Here is a 12841-nt window from a genome sequence, read left to right as displayed (position 1 = left end):
CCCCACCAGATCTCTTCAAAACCGTGCCTGGCTGTGCCCCACCTCCTCTCCTGAAGCATTTTACTCTCAATTTGAGCGGTCTCTAGGTAGGCGCGTACGCGACAGCTGGTCCGTGGAGTAAATAACGAAGTTAGCTCGCCAAGATTGCCAGGCGCCCGCCGCTGCTGCTTCTGCCCCGTGCCATGTTGGGGAGCCACACACACCAGGGCTGCCTGTGGCCAAACCTTCCCAGGGCAGGAATCTCACCTCAGAGGGGTCCCAGCTGCAGTTCCTGGCCCCACAAAACCCAGCTGGGGCACACTTGTGGGCAGAGGGAGAAACGCTCACCCGGTGTCTCTGCAGGTCGGGGGCTCTGTAGCGGAAAAACAAGCTGTGGGACAGCGCTGGCTCCTTGATTAACGAGGTGTGCGGCCAGCGTTTGCTGGTCCTGCTGTAAATGCAGAGAGTGGGATGGAAGAGGAGCACAGGGGCAGAGACAGGGGGAGCACAAATAAGAAAAAAAAAAAAAAAGCCGTCGGCGCAGGGCGTTATATAAACCCACATATATTCCAGCAGGAGGGAGAAAAACTTTGGCTGTAAGGCTGCTGGTGCTGAGCGTTACGCAGCACGGACTGCCGGCCCAGGGGAGGAGAAGAGGAGGAGGAAGAGGAGGAGGAAGCTGAAGGAGGCACTGCTTGGCTCCCGGCCGGCCGCGCACGCTCCTGCCTCCAGCCCAGCCGCCTGCACGAGCGCAAGCTGGGAAAAGGCTGGAGCGGAGCAGGCGGGAGGAGAGCCATCTGCACGCCGGGAGCCGTGCCAAGGAGTGCTGGGGGATGGATTTTCCACACACCACCCCCCTTTTCCCGTGCGAGGTCAGCCTCCTCTCCTCCCTCACGGCCGCCGGCCCCAGTGGCCAACACCTCACCAAAATGCTTCGGCAGGGAACGGCGCGGCCACGAAGCAAAGCTTCCCCACGCAGCATTCCCACATCGCACTTCTGGGCTGGGTGTAGAAGCCACCACCAAAGGGGTGTCCCCAAATTCTCCCAACCCGAGGTCATCGTCCCCCCAGCGCGATGGGGACAGTCCCAACGGGAAGGTCACGGGCGCCAGCATCCGCAGGGCTTTCCAGTCCAGGAGGAGCAGGAAGCGGCTCCTGCTGCGGTCACGGGGCCGCTGCCTCCGCTTGGACTTGAATCCCGCTGGATCCTGGTGACACCGCGGCTGAATGCGGGCAGACAGACCTCCCTTTTCACGAAGACCCCATGAGAAGCTCGCTGCCCAAGCCCTGCAGCCCTCCTGCAACCTGGAAATCCACCAGGCGCAAGAGCAGCACGGCTCCGCTCCAGGCAACGCTAACACCGCTCCCTTTTAACGCGGTGCCAGCTGGTGATAAACTTCCCCGTAAGGCTCATCTCCATACCACCTCTTCTCCTGATGACACTGACCCATCCTCCCTGATTGTGGTTTCCTCGCTGAAATAAATCACCCTAAGTGCACAGTGTGCTCCGGGCCTCGTTACTGTTCATCACCGCCCGCACGACGGAGCTGTCACATCCTGGCGGCTTCTGTCACCTGGGCAACCCAGGCGGGATGCGGGACGGGGAGACGCGCTGTGGAAGCCCCTGGGAGGACCAGCGTGACCAGGAGCCACTGCCACACACAGGCAAGTGGGTGGAGGGATCATAACACATGAGCACCCAAAAGATGTGAGCCCCAACGCAGTCATTTCGCACCCCGGCATGCAGCACAGGTGATGGCAAACGCGCCCTGATGGCTAGGAGAGCTGTCGCTGGGCTGAAACCTCCTCCAGGAGGGCAGCAGAACCCCTCCGAGCCCCTACTTAGGGCTTGGGAACACCGAAGGAAGGACAGAGGCAGGGCTGGGTGCTCCCCAAACCTTTCCCAGCCACGTGTCCCGCCTCCGGTTCCTCCTCGCACGCAGGCGTTCAAACCCCGCTAGGTCACCCCAGATCAATCCAAAGCAGCGTTGCGACCGTGCTTCAAGCAGTAAATGAAAAGCTCCGTGCCAAACCCCCGCCAAGACTGCTCGAGCAATAACAACGCAGAGGCATTGTTTGCCTGTCACATTGCTTTCAAAAGCCAAACACTCCAAAAGAGAGAGGGAGCAATTAAAGCTGCCGCTAATCTCGTAGCGCCCACATCCAAAACCTGCCCGCTGTTCTGGCCGAGCAGGCGGCGGTGGGACCAGCGCCTCGCAGCTGGGACGTGACGGGCAGGAGATGCTCACCAGGGAACGGCAGGACCAAAGCACCGGGACCACATCCCCGCGCCTCGTCGTGGCTGGGAAGAGCGGCTCGACATCTGAGGCTGCGCAGAGGTGGAGGTTTCCAGGAGAAGAGCTCAGCAGCTACTCACACCCATGAGCGTGGTCAAGTAGAGGAGGTGCTGCCATCGCCTTCCATGCGATGGACATCCCAGCTCTTCCCTCGGGCGTCCCAGCTCTTCCCACAAACGCCCCTTCCACGCTGGTGTTGGTGGAATTGGTGTTTCCGATCCAATGCCTCGGCCCTGGTGGTGGCCACGATGCTGATGGGTTTTGTTGGCATCAGGCAAGCTTCTGCCCCCCTACCATGTGTGCTGGGGAGCTCCGCACTCCCTCTGGCAGACGGAGGACAGGCGATGACAGACACACAGACATGGCTGATGGACACATGGACGCGGCGCGTTCGCACGCGCAGGCACCGGCCGGGGGGGACCGCGTTTCAGAAATAACACAGGCACGCACACAAAAGAGCGCAAGCCATTAATCTGGGCGAACCAAAGGAAATGAAATCATTATGTCTGCAGCTACAGCATCCAGAAGAACAAATTTCCTGCCTGGATAATAAATGGATTCTTTTGTTTCATGTTGGCCCCGGCCACGTGACTGTCTTGGCCTATTCCTCATCCAAAACATCTTGCTGTATAAATACCCAGACGGGCTTGGGTTTCAGCTGCTAAAAATATGTTTTAATTATAATAATATATAATAATAATAACACAAAAAGCTACACGGTCCCCAGCCCCTTTCCTCTTAAACAACCTCTGAAGGCTTTCCAGAGCACAAGCAAGGAAACAAAAAGACCAAAGTTACCAATCACAGCTGCAACTGCTAAAAAAAAAAAACAGACACAAGGCAGACGAATGACAGCCTCAGGTTGATGCCTGCGATAAATAACCCCTGCCAGAAAAAGAACTGAGGTGTGCACGCGGCATTTGAAGCCCCTGTGAGCATCTCATGGTGCAGGACCAAACCCCGCAGGTGATGTGGATTTTGCCTGAGCCACAGGCAGCGCCTTGCAGGTGGCTTTCTGGCACCGGGAGGGCAGGGTATTTTACATTTTTAATCCAAAAGGGAAGGTGAATTCTGATCCTTACAGCTGGCTGCAGGAAGGGGTCTGGGCATCTCCAGGGATGCAGGCTGCTAGGAGAGCTGCGTGCATGGCTGGTTTCAGCCATCCCTTTAACCCGCAGCTCCACCAGACCATTCAATTAAAACCACTTGTGCACTGAACTCTGTATTTCAGTTTTGCTTTATGAAAGCAGAGCAAACCTTGGAACAAGATTCAAAACAAACGAGCATTTGGAATCTGAGCTTCAGAGCACCTTGTTGCAAAAAGCCTGAATTGGTGAGGTGTTACAGAGAGCCAGCAGCAGGCTCCACGCTCCCCATGGGCACAAGCCCCAACCAAGCCCCACTCCCAACATAAATTGGCCAGAAGAGCCAACCCCTACAGTCCCAAGAAGGTCCCTGAGCACACACAGCTGCCTTCCCCTTTGATTCTGGATGCTCACCAGGAACTGAGCACACCAACACCCCGTGGGATGAAACCCCCGCGTGGAAAGGCAGACTGTAAGCCTGCTTTGTGCATCATGCTAGCAGAAGCCTTACTTCTTTTCCCTTTGTGGGTCATCTTTAATTTCAATTATATTTGGGATGCTGTGGGAAGTGTCCAAGCACTGCTGCTGCCTCGTTTCAATTGCTCATCATTGCTGTTTCTTCAAGGAGGGGAAAAAGAGTCATTGGAAACTAAATATTTACACACCCACGTACACTAATCCCAGCAGATCCAAGGGTGGGAAGCTTATTTAAAAAAACATCCCTAATTACTTTCCCATTTTAAAGGGAATAATCTGGCAATTAGCTAGAAACCTTTATATCAGTAATCACATATTTCCTAACAAGGAATAACCTGAGCCAGACCTCCACCCCTACAGAGGCATCCAGGCACTCACTGCCCAGAGAGACGAAGGCCACTGGGGACAGGGACACCAAACAGGCACCAAGGGGTCACATCCCAGGGAAGCCTCCTTGCTGAAGGACTGAAGTCTTTGGAATAGGTGAGAGTTTAAGGCTCTATCGGTCTATCATTTAGGAAGATAAAATTGCGTTCACTCTGCCGAAGCAAACCATTAAAAGTGGAGGATGTTATCTCAGGTAATAAAGAGCAAGACCTGAGGACCAGCCTGGGAATTCAAGTTTACAACTTGTATCAACTTCATATGCTGTAAAACTTCACCTGGTTTATAAGTTTCTCACCAACTTCATAAAAGATGTTTTATTATTATTGTTTTCTGACTCTCCTGCCTTAATAAAATGCCTCTCCTACTCTGTGTGGGTGTTGCATTATAAACATTTGCACTTTGATTCATTCAAGATTTAAGGAAGCTTTCAAGGTAACCTGTTAGGAATACTTAAAGTGTTTTTGAAAGGCATCACAGTTCCCCTGAACATTTCAATACTTTAAATAAATAAATAAAAACACGCTTTTGCAGTAAACTACCTCCAAAATCTACCAGGCTGGCGATTCAAGCTACAGGATATGGAAGCAAGCAAGCCAGCCCGGTGGAGCACATCCCTGTCACGTTTGGTGTGGGGTCATAGGAGCTGCTGGCACAGGTAGATTGACACCACAGCCGGACTGGAGATGGGGCAGGAAGCCCTCCAGGAAGGAACATCTCCCTACCACAACCAGAATCCTGTACAAAAAAGGGATATGGCTTAAAAATGAAAAAAAAAAAAAAACACCACACAAAGCACCCTTGCTCCTTCCACGCTTCACAGCAGCATCACTGCTTGTATCATCCATACACACTTCAGGAGGAATTGATGAAAATTTTGGTCGTGCCTTGTGAACAGCTCACCACTACCACCTGGAGCACGTCCATCCCCAGTTCTGGGGCTGCTGGTGCAGCACCGTGAGGCAGCCCCAAACGCCACAGTGCTCCGGAGATCCCCGCTCCATCACAGCGGCCCCGTGCCCGAGAGCAGCCGGGCTGGCTCAGGAGCAGCAGCTGCTCCCTGCCAGGAGGCATCAAAGCCCCGCAGCACGGCTGCTGCTTAATGCAGGATCAAGGACGCGGCCCAGGGAGTCGCAAGATGCTCCTCAGCGGCAGCTGGACCAGAAGCAAGCAGATGAGTGTAAAAGCACGGGTTTCCTGTCCCCATTCACACCCACAGGGGCTGGCCAGCCCCATGCACCAGCTCCAGCCCCGATAGTCACCCCTCCATGCCGGGCAGGGCTCACAAAGGCAGAGCAGGAGGGTGCCCAGAGCTGTGTCCTCCTCAAAGCAGCCCTTTTCCTCCGGCCTCCGCCAAAGGCTATTGAAGTTAATGAGCGCTTTTTTGTAGCCTCCAGCAGGCTGGAGAGACGGCCTTTCAGCTCAGCAGCCTCCTGCCTCGGTAATAACCCAGGTGTGGTGCACGGAGGGATAATAAAAGCCAGTTTTTAGACAGAGATAGAATCTGACTAGCTTGTGATCTTGCAGATCCCACCAGCCAGCACCCAACAAAGCTAGAGGAGGACCAGACCTGCCGGAGAAGACAACTCACTCCTGGACACAGGAGGTTGTGCCAGCCACCATGCATCAAATTGGCTCTCCAAGAGTAACCTCGCTGCATGTCACAGCTTCTCTGCTGAAAGCCTGCAGGGCTCAGAAGACTTAGATGCAAGCCACACAAACAACTTCATCTCAAGTGGAAAGTCTTGGACAGCAAAGGCTACACATCTCAGAACCACAGAAGCATCCAGGTCAGAAAAGACCTTCAAGATCACCAAGGCCAACCACCAGCCTGACCTGCCAGGTCCCATCACTAAACCACATCCACCTTCTCATAAACTCCTCTGGGGTGGGGACTGTCACCTCCCTGGGCAGCCTGTTCCAATGCCTGACTGCCCCCTCCGTGAAGAAATTCTTCCTCATATCTAATCTAAACCTCCCCAGCATCATCTCCAGAGAGCTTACTCACCTGCATGAAGCTTTTGGACAGCTTCACCAGGCCTGTGGGTTTTGCTCAGGGGACACTGTGGCTCTGTAGTCCAAGGCTACCTGCAGCCCATCATTCCCAGCACTGGATAAGGACACCAAGACCCTTGCCACTTCAAAAATAATTAATGCAGGGGCAGAGCAGCCACGTAGCCACAGCTCCTCTGAGCTGCTGCACACCATGAGAGAGCAAAACACACAGCACTGAGGGTACACGGCATGAGGCAGCTCAAGCACAGAGGTCTTCTAATGCTTGGAAACATTGCATGAAGCACTTCTGGCAATGCAGCCAGCTGTTCTGGTAATCTTGAAAAGCCAAGTTTTGTTCATTTCAAACACATTTGTTTCAAATTAAAAGCACAGCTGATGCCTCACAGAGCTCTCTGGAAATATCCCATTGCTCCTTTGTCCATACGCCCAGCACATCCTCCTCTGCTTCAGACTTGCAGAACTGAAGCCATTGCTTCACATTTCCCTGATCTCCTCCAGCTCCAAGAGACACTCCCGAGGTTAGACAGCAATATGAGGAGGATTTAGGGAACCTCCTGGACTTAGGAGCCCAGGTCTTGTTGTGAGGCCAAGGACATCAGAAGCCCACTTCCCCAATGGCTGTCTCTAGGACACCAGGGCTCGAGTCCCTCCACCGGCACACGGCTGTCCTCCAGCACCAGATACCAGAACAACCTCAAGTGTCCAACTCTTCCAAATTGCTCAGCCTCTCACCTGGCCCAAGATACGAATAGCAGTTCTGGTTAGAAAGATAACATTAAAAATAAAGAAATGCCCAGCAACCTCCGGTGGCCAAACCAGCAGGACCCTGCACCTCTTCCTTTCCCATCCCACATCAAGTCCAGCATTCCCTTTTCAACTTTTCTGCTGGGCTCCTTATTTGCCTGAGGAAGATGTAATTCACACCCTCGCAGCTCCTCTGTGGTGATTTAACTTTTTTTGAACAAAAAGCAATTATCCCCACATCAACAGGACCCTCACGAGGATGTTAATGAGTCGGTTCAGCCCCTGTGGCTGCCTTGGCTGAAGCAAGAGGAGACCTCCAGTAACCAAAGCCCTGCATCTGACTGCAAAATAAAAATAAAATAATAAAAAACTGTAAAGCTTCAGTCCTCGCCATTCCCCATCCCAATGCCTCTGCCTGAGGTGCAGGATTTGGCACCAACGGGAAGGGGGCTGACACAAAATGTGTTTCTGGCAGAGGGGCACAACTCACGCGTGGAGGCCTGAGTAAAGAAATAAACAGAAACAGAGCTGGGCACAGACACCAAAACCTCAAAGCAACCCAAGGATGACTTGGTTGGGTTTGAGTAACCAAAACCTGGGTGCCTGGGACATCAGCAGCGTGGTTTTGAGAGGAGCAGGACTCCATAACTGGGAGAAAGCAGCAGTGCAATACTAAACAATTCAAGTTGTGACAAAGCCCCCACCTCAGATGCAAGGAAATGGCCTAAAAGTGAGGATTTCCACAGCCTCTTGCCTATTCCCAGCAACCACTTTGCCTCGCTGCAACATAAATTATAGTTTAATCAGCTCTGAATACCAGCGATGCTGCCTGGATGCCTCCCTAGATATTAAACACTTCTTTCACTGCGCTAACAAGCACATACCTGAGGCCTTCCTAGTCCCTAATTACTCGGCATAGTTATTTCCGAATCAAAATATATAAGTAAATAAATAAAAAAACCTTAATACTTTTTCCCCCTCTACTTGGCAAAGCCCTTGAAAGTAATCTGCCTGCTTATTAATGAATACAAGCAATTAACAATTGTCATCGAAACCATTCTCTTGGAAGGACGGAGCTTGCCATCGCCTCCCACCCACCCCAAAGACATGCAGGGGTGCCGGAGGGAGCATCCCCCCAAGAAGCATCCCCGAATCCAGCCCTGCTCCCTCCTTTTGGGCTGAAGCTCAAAGCAGCAGTCCTGAACCAATATGATCACAGAACCATCTAGGTTGGAAAAGACCTTCAAGACCATCAAATCCAACCATCAAGCAGACCTTCGAACTCTCGTTGCTCAAGCACGTCCCTCGGTGCCACATCTGCACGTTGCGTCCCCCACCTCCAGGGATGGGGACTCCACCCCTTCCCCAAGAAGCCCATCCCAATGCTTGGCCACCCTCTCCACAAAGGAATTCTTCCCCATATCCAATCCAAACCTCCCCTGATCCTGCTGGAGTGGTGCTGGGGTGCAGGCCCCTTCCCTTTGAACTGCCATCTCCTCCGGCCCAGCAGCAACTCATTGCAGGCAGGCCGTGGTAACAGCAATTAGGTCACACCGGGCTGCAGGTTTAGCGGGCAAAACTATAATTATTTAGAAACATCGAGTTTAAATGCCAAAGAGTCTTAATGGAACTGAGCTAATTAACCAATTTCGACTGAATAACTGATGAGTTAAAAAGAAAAATAAAATCAATGATCATAGACAACAGCTTTTTTTTTTTTTTTTAACTGGTTGTTTTCTCACAACAACTCTCAGTTGCACAAAAGCAGACCAACAATCCCTGCTAACCAAATATTATTGTAATTAAATATTTAACAGGAAGGCTCTTCAATTATTCAGAGGAGGGACGACGCTCGCTATAAGCGGGCTGGGTTTCTCCCTCTGGACCTGGCCGGGGATGCTCACAGGGCACGGCTGCCACCCGTCCTGCGGAGCAGGGACCACGCTCTGACTGCCAGGCCAGCAGGTGCCAGGTTTTGCGAGGTTTTCTGGGGTCAGTGGTATTCCCCCAGCAAAGGGCTGGGGAGGAAAAGCAGACACACACGCACACACCCCAACACACATGGTTATAATTCCCTAAGCTGCATTACTGTAGGAAATTACAGTTTAGTTTTTTCAGCAAAGGGTACAGGGATATTTAGATTCACTATAAGGAAACTGCAGAATCTTTCAGGCCATTTATCACAGCTCTCTGAGTCCCAACTTCCACTGAAATGAAACAATAATAAATATTGAGCAGAGTGAGTTAATCTCCACTGAACGCACTTTAATAATTCAAAAGTTACGAGAAATAAATAGATAAAGCGCAGGGCTTTTGGCTTTTACAAATGCACATCCCATTTTTCTCACGATTTCTCATCGTGCAACTTGCTGGAAAAACACCCGGTGACAGAAAACAGCCCAAAAAACACGCCATGGCTGGCAGCCACAGCTCCGCAGGCACCCCAGCTCCTACAGCACCAGGTCGCTGTATCAGCCCCACCGCACAGGCTCTGGGTTTCCAGCGCCGCAGCCCAGAACGTGCCACTCCACACCACTGCCAGCGAACATCCCAGCTTAACGTTTTCCTTGTGCAAGTATTCATGCATGTAAAGCTCGACGGCTTGAATATTTGCAGAAAGCAAGCAAGGTTAAATTGAAGTGTGCTTTCAAATCCTAATGAATATTTGGGGAAAACCATTTCCCCCGCCCCCCAACTATTTACTCAGCCTCGCCGTGCTGTTAAGTGACCACTCTGCCGCTGCATGTGGTAAGGGAGGACGGAGAGCTGCAGCATCCTCCTGCGGGCACCCCACGAATCCGCGGCTCCTGCGTTCAGCTGGGTACCAACTGCAGCATGGGCAGAAAGAGCATGGCCAAAACGCATCCCAGACCCCACATCCTCAGCACCTGCCCTTCTACAGCTCCTCCGTGGCCTTTCTTTGCGTGAACTGCTCCAAAAGCATCTTCAGCAGCACAGAAATACCAGTGACGGCAGCCCAGCTCACAAGCTTTCCCCCTCCAGCGCTGCTTTTCTGATCTCTCCATCACTACCGGCGCTTGTTTTCACCTCTAAGAGGCCACCAGAGCACTGTAAGTTATTCAACTTTCAGCAGGCTGCGCTGCGTTCAGGGAAATTGAAATTCAGAGCCTTAATTAAGGCAAGAAAAAAAAAAAAAAAAGAAAAAAAAAAAAAAAAAAAGACCTGTGTCTTAAGGAAGAAAAGCAAGATGAAATTCAGCCGCAGGAGCAGTGCCAGCGAGATGGGTTTGCCGTGCGCCCGGCGCGTTTGGTGGGAAGTGACGGAGGGCCGCCGAAACTTCGTCCTCCCATCGCCTACATCCCCGAGTCTTGAAGCACGCGGGGAAACAGGAAGGCGACCGAGACGAGGAATAATGAGTCAGTGATACCAGCAATTAGTCAAAAAAAGCAGCACAGGCATCTGCGGGCGAGGGCCCGTTTCCCATGACTTAACAAAACGCTCTCCCTCCAGGCTGACGAGATCTGGGCTCACTCACCACGCCAGCACTCCGGTTGCTCCCATTAGGTTTCCTTTTTCCAGATTGTGCAAAAAATAAATAATAAAGGGATGGCTACGGGCTGGCACAGAAGACCAGGGTTTGCAACATCTCGAGGCTTAGCTCTGGCTCTGCTCTGGGCACGGCAGCAGGAACAGCCCCTGTGGAGGCAGCTCTCGCCCTGCTCACCGCGGCAGTGTGAGGTGGAAGCAGGGGAAGCCCGACGGACACGAGCACCAGATGTGCATGCCCCGAGCCGAGGAGGGGAGGATGCCCACGGGGCTCGCAGGCTGCAGGAACCAGCTCCGGGACATCACCCAACCAAACCCTTGTCCCCGATCCTCTCCGGACAGGCAGTCAGGCAGCAGATAAGCGCACAGAGCAGCCAAAGCAGAGCTACGGCAGCTCTCCGAGCTCGCTCCGCGCACAAGGAAGCCGACAGGCATGCAAGCAGGTAGGCAGACGAACCAGGGCCAGCTCCGTCCCTCGGCTGACCTGCCAGCACCCCAAAAGCTCCTGCAGCCGCGGAGTTACGAGGCGTGCCGCCAGCCTGCCACGCTCCGGGCGATCGCAGCGGGTTCAGCTGCCGCCCAGCACACCACACCGACCTTCCCGGAGCGATGTCGGTGCGCGGAGAGGCAGAGAGCTGGCTCCTGGCACCGCTTCGCAACCGGGAGCACCCGAAACGTCAAGTGGCAGCACCCGAAAGGCGAAGCCACGCGTGGCAAAGCGCTGCCACGCCGCGAGGATGCTCGGGCATAAGCCGGGCGCCGCCAGCCCGCAAGGGGCACGGAGAGCAAGCTGCTGGCAGCGCCGGGGACACGTCCCGAGGCTCGGGGGGCAGGCACCGAGCGCTGCCGGGCTGCTCCTCAACAGGTTTCGGGGGCGTAGCGGGGCGCGGCGCGGGGCTCATCCCCCCGGGACGAGCAGCAGCCGGGGGGCTGGCACCGGGGGCGCTTTCTCCGGGCTTTTTTTCCCCCCGCACCGAGCACGGCGGCGGCGGCTGAGCGCGGAGCACCCCTGATTTTTGGGGACAGGAGGCACCGGAGCATCCCCGCCACCACCACCACCACCACCACCACCACCACCACCCCCAGCCGGCAGCGGGACAGCAGCCGCCCCGCCACGCGTCCCCCCCCGGAGCCTCACCTTCCACGGCAGCCGCGGCGGCGGCCAGGCAGAGCAGCGCCACCAGACCCGCAGCCATCGCCCCCCCGGGCCGGCGTCCCCCGCCGCTCCGCCTCGGCCTTCCGCGGGCACCGCGCGGGGCTCCGCAGGCGTCGGGCGCCGCCGGCGGCGGGCGGGCATGGGCGGCGGGAGGCAGCCGGGCAGGGCAGAGCCGAGCCGGGCAGAGCCGAGCCGAGCCGAGCCTGGCCGCGCCGGGCCGGGCCGGGCCGGGCCGCGCCGAGCCGAGCCGCGGGACCGCGCCGCCCGCCCGGCTCACATCGCAGCCGCGAGTGGGACGCGCGGCCACGCCGCCGCCGCACGCCCCCGCCGCCCGCCCGCCGGCCACGCCCCCGCCCCCGCCCCCGCCCGCCCGCCAATCGCCGCGCCCCGCCCGCCGCCCGCCGGCCACGCCCCCGCCGCCGCCGTGCGAAGGCCGAGGGCGCCCCCCGGCGGGCGGAGACGGGGAGGGAAGGGGAGGGAAAGGGAGGGGAGGGGGTGACGGCGGCGCTGCGTCACACCCCCCCCCGTGACGTCATGAGAGGGCGTGACGTCACGAGGTGGGGGTGACGTCAGCGAGGTGTGACGTCAGCGAGGTTGTGGGGTGCTGGAGGAGGCCCCCAAGCCGCGCTGGGAGGGGTGGGAGAGGGAGCGGGGCATGGGGACACCTGGGGGGGCGTGGAGGGGAGAGGGGGCACCAGGGGACAGCGGGTGGCCATGGGGACAGCACAGGGACATCACGGGGTCATCATGATGGGGACATCACAGGGACATCACGGGTGGCCATGGGGACATCACGGGGAGCTCATGGGGAGATACCAGAAAGCCACGGGGAAATCATGGGGAGACACCTGGAAGCCACGGGGAAGCCACGGGGAGCCATGGGGAAGTCATGGGGGAGCCGTGAGGTAGCCCTGGGGAGCCCTGGGGAAGCCCTGTGGAGCCAGGCCTTCTCCTTCCCGGCTGCCCAGCAGCTCCGTGGGGTGGGGCAGAGCGGCCCCAGCTCCCTTCCCCATAAGTGCCGTTGTTGCCCCGTTCTGGAGTTCATCTCTGGGCACCAACCCATGCAGCTGGAGCCCTGGGCAGCTGGGTGTATGGCTGGGCTCACCCCGAGGCCGGCTGATGGGCCTTCCACAGGCGAGAGCCGGTGGCATTCAAGGAAAGCCCCAAGAGCAGAATCCCGGCTGGTCCTGAGCCAA

At 55.9% G+C, this 12841-nt stretch overlaps 1 protein-coding gene across 1 annotated transcript in view; it reads right to left on the bottom strand.

Moving 5' to 3' along the window:
• Positions 1–11758, bottom strand: part of EPHB1 (EPH receptor B1) — a 43500-nt gene extending 31742 nt beyond the window's left edge. Inside the window, exon 1 of the mRNA XM_084291709.1 lies at positions 11628–11758. Within this exon, the coding sequence (XP_084147835.1) occupies positions 11628–11685 (58 nt within the window). The 5' untranslated portion in view covers positions 11686–11758. The remainder of the gene's footprint in view (positions 1–11627) is intronic.
• Between the last annotated feature and the right edge of the window lie 1083 nt (positions 11759–12841).

This window comes from Netta rufina (assembly GCF_964035555.1).
Source record: "Netta rufina genome assembly, chromosome: 9".
Classification (NCBI taxonomy): Eukaryota; Metazoa; Chordata; class Aves; order Anseriformes; family Anatidae; genus Netta; species Netta rufina.
This window is presented reverse-complemented; position numbering and strand designations above follow the sequence as displayed.